The sequence below is a fragment of the Sceloporus occidentalis genome, unplaced genomic scaffold (genome assembly GCF_023333645.1).
Source record: "Sceloporus occidentalis isolate IW3139 unplaced genomic scaffold, rSceOcc1.0.p SCAF_7, whole genome shotgun sequence".
Classification (NCBI taxonomy): domain Eukaryota; kingdom Metazoa; phylum Chordata; class Lepidosauria; order Squamata; family Phrynosomatidae; genus Sceloporus; species Sceloporus occidentalis.
The window spans coordinates 8,586,302-8,604,700 of NW_028316987.1; the positions used below are offsets into that span (position 1 = coordinate 8,586,302).

At 41.5% G+C, this 18,399-nt stretch overlaps 1 protein-coding gene across 2 annotated transcripts in view; it reads left to right on the forward strand.

Annotated features, from left to right (window-relative positions):
* Nucleotides 1-18,399, forward strand: part of LOC149309116 (acid-sensing ion channel 2) — a 464,458-nt gene that overhangs the window by 426,114 nt on the left and 19,945 nt on the right. For both annotated transcript variants that reach the window (XM_089531833.1, XM_089531831.1), the window contains exons 4-6: nt 12,792-12,942; nt 13,716-13,772; nt 17,634-17,787. In XM_089531833.1, the coding sequence (XP_089387959.1) occupies nt 12,792-12,942; nt 13,716-13,772; nt 17,634-17,787 (362 nt within the window). The remainder of the gene's footprint in view (nt 1-12,791; nt 12,943-13,715; nt 13,773-17,633; nt 17,788-18,399) is intronic.

An 18,399-nucleotide genomic window follows, 5' to 3' on the forward strand; every position in this document is an offset into this window, starting at 1 on the left:
GTCATGAAAATTGCACATCTGCTGTGAGAAGGAAAGAGAAAACTACATGGCAGCTGGAGATGCAGATGAGATGAGGCTGAGATGATCCATGAGAGGCCTTGACAAGCATCATGAAGGAAAAAAAAGGAAAGGAGGATAAGGGCAACAGAAAGGAGATATTTCAGATGAAGAGAGTGGGAGGAAAGAAGCATGAAAATGGGCTATGGCTGATAAGCCATTGTGAAGAGCATTAAACTGCTGTGTTAGAAGAAATGGTTACTCTGGCAGGATGGATATTTTCACACTGATGATTTGCAAGATTGGTTGGTATGGTCAGTGGATACCAGCAGATACAAGATTGTACCATTCTGCTCTAGTGTGTAGCCATACTGAGCCCTAGGGACTGGCAGGAATGTAGACATCTGTCTTGCAAGATCTTTTACTTGCGTTCAATATTGGTTATTAGGGTTAAAGCATTTGCCATTCTGATATTTTTAGCCTTTGGGATTTTGTGTGTATTTTCAAATTTTTATGACCTGTTCGTAGACTGTCATCCACCTCAAGTCTGACAGCAGCTAGAATTTCAGATGAGAAGGGCCGTGTACGGTGTTTATGAAGATTGCTATCAAGGTTGTTTCTCTAAACTGATGAGTTGGGATCGTGGTGAAAATGAAAATGTCATACCTCTGCAACAAATCTGAATTAGTTTTACACTGTTTAATGACTGTGTCTTCCCATGCAAGAATCCTGAGAACTGCAGTTTAACCAAAATGCTCAGAATTCTGTGTTCTCAGGGAGAAGGGAACTGTTTACAATTTCTTCAAGATGAGTTTTTTATTGTGGATTTAACCTGCCTATAGTGTTTTTTTTAGGGAAAGGGTGTGTTTTTTTACCCTCCCAGTTTTTCCTGACATGTCTTCTGCCTTTTTTCCCCTTACAACTATGACGTAAACAATATATTTGAATGGGTAGTAGTTGGAGACTTCCATCAAGTAGTTGAAGACTTCCACTCTAAGTTTCTAATGTAGATACAGCTCAAGAAAAGTATTTTCATGTATGGCTTTCAAACTGTTATTAAGGCAGTTTTGTATCATAGGAGTTTATCAAACGGGAGGAATTTCTCTTAAATTTGAATGAAAAGAAAGTAGGGCCAGAACGCATTCACTTAAAGTCGCTAGTTTAGTGGAATTACGTGAATGCGCATTGCGTTCGAACTGGCTTCCCATTGCCTGAAAATAACATGCCATTGCCCAAATTTGCGTGTGGCAGTCTATCACACAATAATGTTAAACCCCATGATTGCGCTCAGATTGCCATTGGATTATACTTCCAATTTCCCTTGTCCGATAAACTCCATATATAAGATGTCTGATCACTTGTTCCCATAGAAGAAACAACAGTGGTGAAGCGAAATGAGGCTCCTGGTTAGGTACAGGTGAAAATTTCAGTCCATGTCATTTTTGATAAGAAATTACTAAAAACTGCAAATTTCTCTATATTCACAGTAATAAGAATTTGTGATTCAAATATTTGTAAGGAAATCCCAAACTGATAGATTCAGGTGCACATCTTTGAGTACTTAATGTTTAAAAATCTGCTTTGAATCCCTATGTATTCAACCATGCTTTAGGGCTGAAAATCTCTTCGTCTACAATGTACAACATAGTAATCCATTGTGGGAAAAGATCCAACTACTGAATTTGGCTGAAGAAAGTGGAGAAGAATTATGTTTTCATTCATTTTGAAGAAAACAACAATATATCCAAATTTAATCTATTTGGGAAAGAATGGTATAAAAATTGTGAATGCTGGAGAAAGGATTCTGACCAATCCTTGTTCTGTGTAGAGCTTGAAAAAGTTACTTTTTTGTCTACAGCTCCCAGAATCCCAGTGGCTATGCTGGCTTGAGGATTCAAGGAGTAACAGTCCAGGATCAGTGATTTTTCCTAACTCTGATTTCATTACAAAATGATTTACAAAGCCATATATTGAGAAAGATTTTAGCCAAAGTTCTGTAACTTTGATGGACTGTAACCCATTTCCAGTGTATGCTCTAGACACTTTGTCCTGAGCATCCTCTGGATTCCTTGCCATCTTGGCTGGCTCAGGGAGAGACTGAATCAGGAGTGAACAGTATTTGGGCCATAAATTGGTTCACTAGAAGTGGCTGCTGTTTTCTACTGTCTCTGGCACACGTTGTCCTCCTTTTTTATAACAGAGGAGGGGGGTAGAAGAGGTTCCACATAGGATTAGCCCCAGTACAGTAGCTTTCCACGGCTTCACCCAGCCAGATGCTTCTTCACTACTTACAAACCCAAGCAAAGCCACTTGCATGGCTTGCATCATAAAAACAACAGAGAAATCCTAGACAGTATTTCTGCACAACTTTAAAAGATGCACAGCACTAGTGACTGGAACAAGGAAACTACAATGATAAATTCTCCTGCTCAAAATCCTATTCCCTAGGATTGGTATAGTATAATTTGTTGGCACTGTATTGTTATGAAAGGAACCACAGGGCCAGGAAAACCCTTTGTTCCAGAGTTTTGTTGTTCCTTGTTATGCTGCCAAAGGCAGGCATGTTAAAGAAGATGAAATGTTCCCTAAAAACAGACATTGCTGCCAATTTGGCCATAAAAATTTAAGAGGCTTCAATTAAGCAACAGGTTAGAGATGCTCTGGTATATTGGCTAGGATGGCTGATGTGCGCCTCAAGAGACTCGTCCCATGAAATGTTTGCACAGGGTGAAGAGAAAGGAGCCTCAGGATGCTAGGGCCTAATTTCCTTTAAAAGAGACTGAGGATTCAAATTCTCTCCTTTCTAGCACAGAAGATTATCCTTTGACAGGTGGGCCTCCTTAGAAAAAGAGAATTTGATAGAGGGAGGAACAGGAACAAAAGTCTCAGAGCTTGGAAAAGTTACTTTAGGGGTTGAAAGCTGCCAGATCCCTCACCCTCCCACCCAACAGCATGGTCAGCACTTGTCAAGTAAATTAGCTCTTCCAAGCTTTTCACAGAGGCTGCAGAATCAATTAGAACAATAGATGAATGAGTGAAGGGACAAGAAGATGATTTTTAAAAAGACAAAAGGCACATCTTTCCAGGAGGCATAAACCGACAGAGGAGCCTTTTATAGAATCATAGAGTTGGAAGACAGCACAAGGGCCATTCAGTCCAACCCACAGCCATGCAGGAACACACAATCAAAGCACCCCTAACAGATGGCCACCCACCCTCTGTTTAAAGATTTCCAAAGAAAGAGACTCCATCATTCTCTAAAGGAGTGTATTCCACTGTTGAACCACTCTTACTGTCAGGAACTTCCTCCTAATGTTTTGGTGGAATCTCTTTTCCTGTAGTTTACATCCATTGTTCCGTGTCCTATTCTTTGGAGCAGCAGAAAACAAGCTCGATCCATACTCAATGTGACACCCATTCAAATACTTATACAGGGCTATCGTATCACCTCTTAACTTTCTCTTCTCCAGGCTAAACATACCCAGCCATTCCTCATAAGGCATGGTTTCTTTTCAGTTACTCTTTTGCGGTCCTCTTCTTGACTACCTACTCGTATTTAGCAGGACCATTTTATATCATTGCCTTGTGCCTTAAAGTCATTTTCTGCCATGATGACTCTAAGGTGACCCTATCACTGGGTTTTCTTAGGCCCCATACAGACAGGCCAAAATAAAGCTGCTTCGGGTCACTTTGGAGGTATGTTGTTTCAATGATGCATGCATCCTAAGAGTCCGGAAGCTGCACCAAAGCCATGTCCCAGTCCTAAGAACTGGAGCACAGCTTTGGTGCAGCTTCCAGACTCTTAAGACACGTGCATCATTGAAACAGCATACCTCCAAAGTGACCCGAAGCAGCTTTATTTTGGCCTGTCTGTATGGGGCCTTTGCTGGGTTTATTCAGAGAAGGTTTACTTTTGCATTTCTCTGAGGTTGAGAAAATGTGACTTCCTCAAGGTCACCCAGTGGGTTTCCAAAGCTGATCAGGAATTCAAGCCCTGATCTTCAGGGTTTGTAGTCTAACATTCAAACCACTACACCACACTGATTCAGTCAGCTAAATTTTAAAAAGTGGTTCTCCTGAACTTCAGGGGAGGGGTATGTGTGTGCAAGGGATGACAAGTTTGAAAGGTGTCCCAGAAAGAAATTATTGTGTTCCTTATGCTCCTTACACATAGAAATAGAGGCTGAGTCCATTTTTCAAATAAGCCATATTTGGATCTGCAGGGAAATACTTGGGTTTGTAAAAACATGCAAGACACAATCGTCACCTTGCAGTCTGGAATGATTCAATCCCAGGCAAGCATCACCACTCCTGATTTCACTGACTATATGAACTGGCCATCTCTGGGTTGTACAGCCAATCCAATTTTCTTAACATAGTGTATTAAATCCCCCATAGAGAAAGAAGTGTGAAGGGAGAAAATTCAAAAGAACAGTTTAAGCGGCCCTCCTAGGGAGATGGGGTTGCGGTAAAAGAAAACTTGTTTCTAGTTGCTTGGTACCGGAGCCAATGGCAGCCTGAGTGGGAAGCTGCAAGTGGTGTGAAGGACACTTATGGATATCTTATCTTATAAGTGCTGAAAAAGTCCTGTTTGTGAGATTCATTCCACATCTCATTAATGGACACAGATTTCTTGCTGTTGTTTCGTTTTGTAGCTGTTTCCCACAGCTTTGGAATAATAGCCAACAGCTTTGTGGCTCACCCATGGAAATATCCTGAAGATACTATGATTGGTAGCTTCCCTTTCATAGCAAGTGCTGACCTAAGTCTCTACTAGAGGAGACCCACAGAAACAATTGGATTTACCTATGTGTTTACTTACTATTCAAAAACTGATTCAGTGGGTCTATTCTACTTGGGATTATCCAATAGGATTTCTGCCACAGAGTGACCCATAATAATTTGCCACCTGATACCAAGTACCAAATGACATCATCAACAGTCCTGCCCACATAAGTTCAAAGAAATAGTTCCTAAAGCCAACCAAGGTATTCCGACATGGGAGGAAGAAACCTCCAGAATCTCGTCTCTTCATCCCTGCTAGTGAATTTACAATAATAATAAAGTAACATGTTTCTGTTAGGAGACATAGTTGGCAACTTCAGCAGAATAGGTCATGGCCCCCCTGGGAGTTTCCCATTCCTGAAAACAATAGGGTGCAAAACAACAATTCCACTTTTTCAGCTGCATTTAAAATGTCCCAGTTTATCCTTCCTACTCCCATTTTCAGTCTTCATCCTCATCTTGCTTCTGATGCTGTGTTCAGAGTGCAAAGGTAGTTTGTACTACACTCAGGCGGAGGAAGAGGAAAGGAGGGGAACAGAATCTTCCCTGTTGGCTCAGGCAAAAACAAACTGCTGCAGCCTCTGCTAGCTTGTGTGTTCTTCTTCATTAATAACTGTTGGCAGCTTGACCATACTGTGATGTTGCTTGGTCATACATGTCCCAGGTTTCATATGTTGAATGCTGGAGTTGTGTGATGTGTTGCACATGCCGTTTTTGTGCACATCTAGGGCTATGAACATCTACCTCTTGACAGCAAGTAGCCCTCAGCATGTACAATTTGAGTGGTGTGAGTTATCAAAGACATAGTAGGTGCACTGCTGAAAGGCAACCTCAGAATCAGAGGTTGGAAAAGTCATTTTCGACTGCAGCTTCCAGAATCCTACACACTGACTGATGGGATTTTGTAAGTTGTAGTCCAGGAAACAGTGAGCCAGCATGGAATAGTGGTTTGAGTGCTGGACTAGGACTTTTGGAATACCCCATTTGGCCATGGAAACCCGCTGGGTGACCTTGAACAAGTCACACTCTCTCAGTCTGAGAGGAAGACAGTGGCAAAACTCCCCCAAACAAATCTAGCCAAGAAACTCCCATTATAGGTTTCCCTTAGTGTTGCCATAAGTCAAAGGCACACAACACAACAACAAATCCACAGAAAGTAACTTTTCTGAGCTTTGCCACTTATCACCTCATTTTTGTCATAGGAAAATGTGCTTTGTCATAGGAAAATGTGTTTATACATCACTGTGCATAGAAAAGTGCACTTAAGTACGAATGAGTTGTTGATGATGATAATTTTATTTCAAGGGGGGAAAATGTGCCTCATCCCTTCCTGGCAATCAAGTCATTTTCCATCATGACAATGTGTAAATTCATCAGAAAAGAGTAGGAGAATGAAGAAACTGGCCAGTCTGGTGTCTGGGGGGGGAAGCTTTGCTCCTTCTGTGAGCAAACCAACACCTGAAATTCAGCTCTTGGCCCGAACAAGCTAACATTTTTGAGGAAATGAAGCATCCCTTCTATCTAATCTCTCTTTTCGGCAGTGCTTGTTTAAGATGCTGCTAATGGAGACACGCTCGGGTGATAATGCGATTGCCTGAGACACGACAAGGGAGACGGGGAGGCCCATTGATCAGGACACAATGCCAGAAGCAAAGTAATTATTTTGGGGACTTGGAGGTACGATCGTTCTCCCTGTCTACGTGTCCAGCCATCAGGGGAGGGAAATAGCCTGCCTTGGAGTCTGTGGGGAGCTAGGCTGTGAAACCCACACACAGAGATGGATCTTAATCTTTGAGAGAGGGTTGTTTACACCTGAGAGGGTCCAATACAGATGTGGGTGGAAGGGGAGAGAGGGGCCTCTTCAGCTCTACTTTCACAAGTAGAGACATGGCCAGCATACAAAACTCCCACTTAATAAGACGAAGGGAAGCTGCTGCCTATGCTAGCCCTTCACTTAGACAAAGGACTCCCTTGCCTCATGCAACAGATGTGGCAGCCTCCTCCCAGCCAGCGCAGCACCAGTCTGCTATCTCTGAAAGGACAGAGCTGTATGTCTGCCACATATCCTGTGTCCTCCCCTACAAACCAGCTTGCTTCCCACAAGTTTGATGGCCTCAACCCTGTTCCATTGTCAGGATTGTAGAAAGATGCATGTGTATGTATGTCTCTTCAAGTCGTCTGTTGACTTAGGGCAACTCCATGAATTTCATAGGATTTACTTAGGCCATGGACAGATGGGCCCTTCAGCACGATGTGCTAGGGTTGACTCGGGGTGCCGTTTCCAGATGCCCCGCAGCCCTAGGACATCACCAGGATGTCATCTCTGTATAGCGCCATACACACGGCATGCATAGCGATGACGTCACTGCTGTGTGCCATCCAGATGGGCGCGCGCAGCAGTGACATGCTTGCGCCGCCACAGGCAGTTTGTGGTAGCGCTAAAAGGAGCCGCTTTTCAGCCCTCCTTTGCTTTCCACGTAGCTGCGCCGCACAATTTGGTTGCTGCGGCGTGGCTATGCGGAAAAGAGAGGCAGCTCCCAGCCACTTCTTTCTGGTGGTCTATACCCCGCAATAGGCAAGGAATACTCAGAGGTGGTTTGCCAGTTTTTTCCTCTCTGAAATATAGCCTGCAGCATTCAGCTGCCATTTCGGTCAGATGTGGTAGATGGAATCAAGTACAGTACCATCCAATCCTTTGCCTCAGTTGGCAGATACCTTGGGGTGTTTCATCTCTATTTTAGGAATTAACTAAGTTGAAGTCTAGCCAAGCAAAATCATCTCTATGACAAACGGTCTCTGAAGAAATGAACCAAGAAAATCCCATGATAGCTTTGCCTTAGGATCGCCCTAAGTCAGAAACAACTTGGAGTCACACAGCAACCGCAATAGTGTAACCAAAACTTGCCCATTGTACCACAAAACGTACTGGCGTACAAATATTGTTGATTCCTTGCTCATTTAATCTGAAATTCAGTTATTAATGAAATTATTTAATTAAAAGAGAGACAATGCTACAGAGACAATATATTTCCCATTTCCCATCTGCGTCTTTACTCTTGGATTTTTCCCAAATTACTACTTGTTTTTTCTTGGCTTTTCCAGGTTGTGGAATTACACATAAGTCATGAGATCCAAACCCTTTATTTTAACTCCTAATTAAAGAATGTTAGTTTAGTTAATTCCAATGTCAAAAGAGTTTAAGCCAGCAAGTTTTGAAAGGGGTGGTCATATTTGCACCCAGATTGTCCCTCTCTGTTCTACTCTGGACACAATAGGGAGGCACCTCTTCTATCTGGGGAAACTGAAATTTTTGAAGCTCTTAACTCTGGTACCTTTGCTGGGTGACACATGAGAATCAGTAAACTAAAGAAAGATTAGGAATAAGAAAATGAGGCAGGAGAAATTAAGCAGAAAGATTTTGGTGGGATAGATGAGAAGTGAAATTTTGAAGTATTCATGTAGCTGCATCTTTGCCTCCCAAGATCAATACAGGGATGCGATGGGGGATAAATAATGGTTGGCTTTGCTCAGGTTCATTGCGGTGAGGCTTTTTATTTGGGCATTTAACTTAAATTTAAATGGCAATTTAACTTAAACTTAATAGCTGGGTTTTTAATTCAAGCATTTAACTTAAATTTAAATGGTAATTTAACTTAAACTTAGCAGTTAGGTTTTTCTGCTTTCTAATTTAAATTCAATTGAATCAGATTTGTTAAAAAGCTTATTAACAATTAATTAAACCTGCTAGCCTTAGCTGTGCCCCTGCCCCAGACAAGTTACCAGATGTCACTGAGGGCTCTACATAGTGAGGGGACTACCTCGGGTGGCAGGTGGTATGAAGAGGGCAATAATGGCATCTGTCATTGCTATTCCCTTCTCTTCAGATGTTTCAGGCAGCCTGTCCTGCACCCCTGTAACTATCCTCCTTCCCTAGTGCGGTCGAAGATAATGCTTCAGCATTACTTCCAATGCTGAATCATAGAATCTTAGGAAATTATCACATGAAGGCTATTTACATTTTAATAATGCTATTCTAACATTATTTAGCAAGAATTATACAATGGCGATATTACAACACTTACTTTCACATGATGTCGCAATAATGGGGCATTAACGATTCACAAACGGTAAAATAGTGCTTTTACATTCTGCACATTGAAAGAAGGAGTTGTGATCGGAGAGTAAAAAATGGGTAATCTCTCGCCGCTAAGGAACTCTCCAGTGACTCACAAGTGTGACACAGGAAGCAGTTCTGCTGAACAGTACACTGGGGACTGGGGGATTCAATTTATTTCTGGAAGTTTTAATGACGGATTCTCAATGGTGCTATTGAAACATGATTGCCTTTCACACTTTCGTGATAGCACTAATGAAGCACTATTGGCAAGCCATTAACGTTTTTTGTTGTTAATGAAAAGTTGTACTAGCACAACACTTTGATGATGGGACAAGTACGGTATGTGCACAATGTCATGTGAAAATCTTTCCTGCGATCACGTAAACATGACGAAAGCACTTTTCTCCCATTTTTTTATCCCCATGTGACAATCTCCTTAGACTTGGAAGAGACCTCAAGGGCCATCCAGTCCAACCACCTGCCATGCAAGTTTATACAGTCAAGGAATTCCCAAAAATGGCCATCCAGCCTCTGTTTAACAACTTCCAAAGAAAGAGACTTCACTGCTCTCCAAAGGAGTTTGTTCAACTGTCGAACAGCTCTTACTGTCAGGAAGTTCCTGACTTAATGTTTAGGTGGAATCTCTTTTCCTGTAGTTTGAATCCACTGCTCCAGGTCCTGTTCTCTGGAGCTGTGGAAAACAAACTTGCTCCATCCTCAATATGACATCCTCTCAAATATTTAAACAGGGCTATCACTTCTTAACCCCCTCTTCTCCAGGCTAAACATACCCAGCTTCCTAAGTTGCTCCTCATGGTTTCCAAACATTTTACCATTTTGATTTCCCTCCATGTCAACATCCTTTTTGAATTATGGTGCCCAGAACTGGACAGAGTATTCTAGGCGAGGTCAGAAGTAACATTCAATTTGCCAGTCTGATCAGCTTCTGCAGATACGAAGGGAAAAGCACTATTATCTTCTTTGCTTTAAGCAGGAAAATATCTTTGGCTGGCCCTACCAACTGAATAAGATTTCATGCATTTTGTGTTTGGGACCTATCTGAGACTAGAGGAGAGATGCTGGGTCCTTAACGGCTCCTTGGAGAATGGCAAAGTATGGGGGCAGGGGTAATGTAGTCTCAAGCCATGTGATTGACAAGCTATTTGAAATCTCCATATTGCCTCCAGTAGGCCTAAGAATATGACTGGCTGAGAAATATCCTCCTCCCTTTGGGATCCTGTTTTGCACTCTGGGCTCTGGCTCCAGCAGCTGTCCTCAGGCCACCTCCAGGTTTATAATTTGTTACAGCCCATCCCCCATACAAAAATGTGTATGTGTGCATTCTCCTGCAGAAAAGACAACCTCATTTCTACTATTAGCATCAACCAAGGGGGTAATTAAGCATTCAATCTGTGTCTTTCCCACAGACGCTGGGCTGGCTTGGAAGCAACATGGCTTGAAGCCAAGGCTGGCTAAGTGAGAAACGCTGAAACTGAATACGTGATCATTCCATCATTTCCGATCCCATCACCTACGTTGCAAACACAAATTTAAACAATTCTAAAAACGCATGTGGTAGTGGAGATGGAGCAGACGTGGAGGTCACAAGAGATGACGATTATTTATTCCCCTTTATCATACCGTGTGTAACATATGGGTGTCACTCCCCTCTCCAGATGACTAAATGGTGGCAGATGCCACACTGTTATATCAGCAGAGGAATGCAAATGATGCATGGAAGCCCACGGATGGTGCTTTGTCACTATCAGAAACAAATTCTTGATGCTTCTGTTTAAGAGAGACACCCCAATAACACTCCACCCTTTCGCCCAACATGGCTGTTCCAACCAGATGCCTGAAGACAGTGGAGTCTTGTTACATCCACTTTGACACTGTGTTTCCTCCTCTGCTAATTTGGCACATTTAAAGATGGGAGAAAGTAACTCTTGTGCTATTTAGGGAGCTGAAAGGAATGGGAAGAGAGGTTAGTTAAACAGCAACACAAATTGGCAGATGGAAATTCTTGCTTCCACATCTTCTTTTTACATTGAAGATATTTCAGCATTATCTTAGGGCCCATCTACACTACACATTTATATCAGTTTCATTCCAGTTTAACTACCATATGTGCATAGTGCAGAATCCTGGGATTTGTAGTTTGGTGAGGTGCTCAGAAGTCTCTCCCAGAGAACTCTAGTACCTGTCACCAAGAATTTCAGCATTGCACCAAATTTCTGCACTGAACAACATATCCCGGAATGCCATAGGACAGTGTTGTGAAAGTTGAAGTGGTGTGAAATGAATATAATGGTATAGTGCAAATATTATATTAGAATACTCTCTTGATTGTTTTTTGTTTGGTTAATCATTCATACTTTTAAAACCATGTTATATATTTTATAGCCATTTCAAATTCCTTGGCGAGACAATACCTTTATCAGGACTAGTCAAGGTATCACAAAACAGTGAACACGTTTTTAGAATCTTCAGAATTCTTCACCAGAGTCAGTGTTAAAACAAAGTAGGCACCAAAGCTGGTGTGATGTTAAAGCCACAAAGTCTGCATTTAAGGAGGAATTATGGGAGGAGATGGCAGGTTAAAAGACATCAATTCTGGACCCATTTTGTAGCCTCAGCAATGCAACAGGAATGGAGAGTTACAGTAAAAGACAGAACTATAACATCCACAGCTTTATGGGTCACAGCTGAAGAGGGTTGGCACATCATGGGGTAAGGATCCAGACATCCCAGATGCTGGAGGTTACCTAGATGGACAGATATGGGATTCCACATGGGCTGAAGCCACTGTCCAATTCCCTGTTGCTTGAGAATGAGGTGATTCCTGACCCTTGAACTGGGGATGTCCTAAAATGCTACAGCCAGGGTTCCTTAATGAGATCCCCAAACTGGGAATGATTCCTACTCACCACAGATGTCCAAACACAAATATGTGTTCTATGTAAAGAGAAAAACAGCCCTGGAAAGTAGAATGCAAGACATAAAATCATGCAACACTAAGCATGTTGTTGAAGGAGTAACTCATGGTAAACTCAAGCAAGGGTATTCTAAATCCATTTCAGTCTAATAACCTCACATTTGGATAGCTGCAATGGGTTGTGCAGAGCCCTCTCTTTGAAAGTGCTCCAAATCCTTCACCTACTCAAAAGCACAATGGCTGGAGTGTTAAGAAGGATGGACTAATATACTGTCATATTATGCCGGTACATGGATCATCTGCACTGGCTACCAGTCCAGACCCAAACTAAAGCACTATTTTAATCGAGCCCTAAAAGAGCATCTCCTTCTTTATTTACCTCTTGGACTTTAAGGTCCAAATAAGGTTTGTCAGATGGCTACAAGAGAGAGGGTCTTTTTCAGTGGTGGCATCCCATCTGTGCTATAGCTGCTCCAAAGAAGCTTGCCGATGTGATAGTCTTTTCACTGGAGGGCGATTGCCTTCCTATATTTCTAGCCATTTAAGGGAACTGTTCTTGTGCTTTTTTTTTTTCCTCCACCATTTTATCTTTGGTTGATGTTTTTACTTTGGATTTTATTATGCGTTTTATGGTTTTGGCCTTTGCTCCCAGAGATATAAGAAGTTGTTCAGTTGTTGTTGTTTTTTAAGGTTGTTACTGGAGCTATACATCACTTGAAGAATTTGAGTTATACTGGCCAATATAAAAAATTGGAACAAATAAATAGAAATGTTCAGCAGTGCATTGGATTAAGCAAATGGCCAACAGTATGAATCCCAAATGTTTTGATGGGGAAGGGTCAGAGTTGAAAGGGGAGGACAAATATCCTTAGTGAAGCCCCCAGGTTTCCTGTTTCCAAGGAGGATGTGAATTTCATTTTGCCACGTGATGTGAGGTTCCCTATCCTTCCTTTGCAGCTGACTTACCTTCCGCCTCCGTGGGGCGAGTGCCGCTCATCAGACTTTGGGCTGGACTTCTTTCCTGTTTACAGCATCACTGCATGCAGGATTGACTGTGAGACCCGCTATGTGGTGGAGAACTGCAATTGCAAAATGGTCCACATGCCAGGTATGTCTTTGAGGATGAGAAGACAGTTCTCCCCTGGTGTCAGCATGGCTTTTCCAAAACAAAACTAGTGTTTTAATATCAACAACCATTCCCATGGCTAAACTGCATGCTACTTGAAATATGTACTATGCAGATGAATCGGAGCAAGCATGTGCAAGCCTGATAAGAATTGGGACGCTACACGAGGGGAGGCTCACTTTCTTCCTTCTTCAGTTTTCCTCCTTTCCCAGTTCATGGGGATTGAAAAAATGTCCTCCTTAGGTGTCAGTGGAATTGTTCTTTTCATATTTAGACCCAACCAAAGGCTTCTTTAAGAAAAAAGGCTGAGAAGGTTTTGTATGACAGTCCCAGTCCAGAGCAGGCCTGCATGTATTACTTGGCAATTGGAAATTTCAAAGAAAATACAGTTCAGCTGTGTGCTGTATTTAACATAGTTTTACCCTGATTTTTAAAGAAAATTGGTTTCAGTCCAAATCTATATGCCCTAAGGTATAATCCTGTACACCTGGAAGTAATCCCCATTAAAATTAATGGGATTTTTTTTTACAGTACACAATTAATTTACTCTTTGGCAGTCTGTGACCTTAGTTACAAGCCCTGATTATCAGAAACTGGCTTTGATTTTATAAATAAATTATAATGGTAATTGCTCCATCATACATGTTCCCATTCTCTTCTTCAAGCAAGGACTTGCTTTCTAAGCATTTCGGAAAGATATCCATCCATCGCTATACAGTGTGCATTAAGAATGGTCCTATGTATTTTCCTTTTAGGAGATGCTCCTTTCTGCACACCAGAGCAGTATAAAGAGTGTGCAGAGCCAGCACTAGGTAAGTTCTGAAGGAGTTTGTCACTGTCAGTGCTGTCAATTTGTCAGAATTTAAGGATTGGAAAGGATCACATTACAAGTTGGGGATCTGTTATGAGGTACAGTGCCTGTGTCCTTGGAACAAGAAAAGCACTTCTGTGCATGTGCAGAAAGCACCGTTCTCCATACTAGACAACTCTTCCCACACATTAATGACTAAAGACCAGGGATTCTAGGGAAGACAGTATAGCTTCCATGAAAGGTTTGTTGTAAGATTTAGGAGATTATCACACCAGGGCCAAGTCCACCACAGTCATGCTAATAGAAGATAATGGAAGCATAGCACTGTAGCAATCTATACTTCTGTATAGTCGTGCAATCGTGCTATAATGAAAGAAAGGAAAAAAACCCCATAGTCATGTTCCTCATATAAAAACCAATCGCTTTACTATATCATTAATACATTGTGATTGTACATTTCACGCATGCGTACTTATCATGCCACTGCACATGTCTGAAAAATGTGGTTTCATCCCAAATTCAACAAAATAAAATTTCCATGTTTAAGTTCATAAAATATATCCAGTTAAAATAAAATAGTGCACTATACCTGAAAATAAGAAAGAAATCTACTCCAAAAACAATCATAGTAATGACAACGAATTGCCTGTGCCAAAATGCACTTTGGGAAAAGGTCCCTGATAGCCATCCCCGATAGCACAAATGCATCATTATTACCTTCTGCACCTTTGCAATAGTGCTTCATTTGTGCTGTTGACAAACCATTCACAGGGTTTCCCTGTGAATGAGTACTATGAGACGGACACAGGTTATTCACAGGACAACTACAGGATGAGCACGACATCGTGTGAAAATCTTAATATGATTGTGCTATAATGACGGGAGCATTTCTTTTCCCTCCTGTTTTTTATCCTGTGTGATAACCTCCTAATGGATGGGGAGATATGGTTGGGATGTTACAATTACATAGGTGTCTGAGGGTACATCTTTTAACTGCCATGCCTCCATCCTACAGGATTCTAGGATTTGTAGTTTTGTGAGACACTAGCATGCTTTGCCAGAGAAGGCTAAAGACTGTGGAAAACTACAAATCCCAGAATTCCGTGGGATGGAGCTCTGGCACTTAAAGTGATGTGAAACTGCATTACTTCTGTAGTGTTGATGCACCCTTGGAGACATTCAGTTTTAGACTAAGATTGGGAGGAAGTGAGATCAGTCTAGGTAGGAATGTAACTGATGGGACAAGATCTGTTAGAGGGGATACATTAGATAACCCAAATGATCTGTTTCTACTATTGTTGCCTTCTGTAGTCACATTAGCTGCTGCTACACTACAGAATTTATGCAGTTTGACTCTGCTTTAAAAGTCTTAGCTCCATCCTGTGAAATCCTGGAATATGTAGTTTGTTGTGGCACCAGAGCTCTCTGAGAGAGAAAGCTAAATAACTCACAAAACTACATATCCCAGAGTTCCATAGTATTGAACCTGGCAATTAAAGTAGTGTCAAACTGCATTAATTCTGTAGATGCAACCATAGTCTTCTTAGTAAGCATGGTTTCATTCCACTACCAGCCACAACATTGTGGTTTCAGCCACAACATTACTGCTTGTCAAGAGTATTGGAAAGAGGAGAAAGGAATTTCAAGGATGCAGCTCACACAGATTTTTCTACTTTGAATTGCAGATTTGAATTTGCATGCAACATTTCCAATCCATGTTGTCCTCTTCACATTTTTGCTTTTATATACCTGGATGCGGCTGCTCTTGAATGTAGGGAGGCTAATGCTATTGCCTTGTAGTTCATCAGCCAGACTTCAGATTCAGGGTGATTGCAAGCATGGCTTTTATTGTGCAAGTGTCTTGTCTCATTGATAAAACTGTGGTGGATGTGGGTTATCCAGATGATGTTACTTTGCATTTGTAACCCACTCAGTTTTCTTGCTACAATTTCCATATATTCCTTTCTACAAAGAAAGGCAATTTAGGAAGAAAAGACAGCATAGTTGCATAGTATCTTTCCATTGGTAATGCTAGCAGCCATCCCCCTGGAAGCACCCTTAGAAATTACAAAGCCAAGTGTGAAACATTTAGGCATTAAAAAATACCCCCAGATAAAAGAGACACATTTCAAGATACGAGGTCAGGTTTTATTGTTTAAAAGCTTGACACATTTCAGTCTATTAATATTTTAAGACTTTCTTCGGGAAGCTGCAAAAAATAAAGAACAATACATAAATGCATGTATACAAACATCATAAAAGATAGAATCATTCAAATAATTTTATATTGTATTATAGCCTGGGCATATAGAAAGAAAAGAATCTGGGGAAAAAATTGGGATAAAAAATCCTCTCCCAAGCAACTCACTGGTGACTGAAAATCTGTGAATGGAAGCCTGTAGGTTTTAAATGTTAAAGGTCTGAAGAGTACAAATCTTTTTGTTTAGAGATGTAAAAGAAATTCTCTCTTTACTTTAAGAAATCCTCTCTTTACCTTGGGCATGTTCAACTCTCTCTGAAGGGCCCAGCATTTTAATTTTAAAATTATACACACACACATTTCTAACCATCTTAGAGGTTTTTTACTTTTTCTTTAAGGTTCTTAACATCAGTAGGATGTTGTGTGCCTTCAAATCAAGTCATTTCCAACTTATGGTGACCCTAAGATGAACCTATGGCAGGGTTTTCTTGGTAAGATTTGTTCAGAAGAGGCTTGTTTTTGCCTTCCTCTGAGACTGAGCGTATATGACTTGCGCAGTGTCACCCAATTTCCATGGCTGAGTGGGGATTTGAACCCTGGGCTCCAGAATCATAGTCCAATGCTCGAAACCACTACACCACACTGCTGCTCAGTAGTACCTATCTTCTCTTCATACCAAGAATTTTAAGAGTGTTTCAGAGTGACCCACTAGGAGAGCACCAGCATGGTTTGACTGTTGAACTGTGACTCTGGAGACAAGCATCTGAATCCTCACTCAGCCATGGAAAGCCACTGGTTGACCTTGGGCAAGTCTCACACTATCAATCCCAGAAGAAGGCAAGGGCAAACCTCTTTCATACAAATCTTGCCATGAAAACCCTGGGATAGCTTCACCTTAGGGTTGCCATAAGTCAGAAACAACTTGAAGGCACCCACCTCAACAAGGTGGGCATCAGTCATACAACTTCTTCACTTGCAAATATATTCTCCAATTTGTTTTTTAAGAGCCCCACTTAGATTTTGTTGGTGCCTACACCAAATAGCTTGAATAACACAACTACTTTTACAAGTGATAAAATGCACAAGAAACATCTTTTGCAGTTTATATGGTTTTTGAAATCTACTATTTTTGAAACACATCCATAGAATACATGCTGCACTTCTTAGAGCAAGGATGAGGGAAATGCAGCATCAGTTTCCAGCCCTTTTTTCAGCTGACAAAACCATGACTCCCTTGTCCCATTTTTTAAAATCAGGTTTAAAAAAAAATCACCTGTACAGTACCCTCAAATACTGTCAAAAGTGTGAACCCCGATCATGCTTCTTTTATGATTTCTAATGATTTCAGGGTGATTTACTCATGGGAAGTCTCCCGTATGATAAAGCCACATGAGTTATGGCATTGACAATGCCAACCCTAGTGATGGCACTGCTTATACACTGAATTGTCCAGTAGCTGACTTTACCCATCATGTCCTACAACAAAGTGATGTTTGATTATTTGTTAAGATGGCAGTGCAGCAATATCTGGAGGGCCACATGTTTCTCATCCCTGATCTAGATGGACCTTTGATGTGATCCCTCAAAGTGGTTACTCCTTTGTCCCTGTATAGAGACAGTTACTTCTACAGGCAACCCATCTGTTCCCCCTTTGCCTTGCAGTGGTTCTTGGTGAAAAGGACAGTGGTTACTGTGTGTGTCAAATGCCATGCAACTTGACACGCTACAACAAAGAACTCTCCATGGTCAAGATCCCCAGCAAGACTTCAGCCAAGTATCTTGAGAAAAAGTTAAACAAGTCTGAGAAATATATCTCGTAAGTAAAGCCTGTCTAATCAGGGCTGGTGCAATCATTATATTACATAAGCTAAGGAGAATTTCTTGCTCATGGAGCATTATGGTGCCTGTTTGCCAGGGCACAGCTGGGTTCCATGCAGCACTCAGAACTGTTTATCCAGATGGCCCAGATGTGGATGGTGATCCAAACCAGGAAAGGTTTGAGTTCCACAGCAGCAAAGAAGGATAAGCAGGTGTCTGGTCAAAGTCAGGCAGAAGTCAAGAACACAGACAGGGAGAGCTATGATGCAGTGCAGCTATCAGGAAAAAACAAGTGCAGGAGCAGGAGCTTGGCAAAATCCTCACACTAAAAACTAGTTGCTCAGACTACAGAGCTGGCATTGAGGCCAGGATTGTATAGAGTATGGTTCACCAGGGTTTGCCCTTAAGATCAGCTAACTGAATGTTCAAGCTGACTGATGCGGCAGTATAGATCATGGAAGAATAATGCAAGGCCTTTCGGATATCATTGGATTGCAACTCCCATTGTCCCTAGCCAGCACCAAGCTGACAGGAAAAAATAACTGGACCACATGTTCTCCATCCTTTACTTAAATTGTGCTCTTGAAGCCATTGGCTCAAGTTGGCAGGT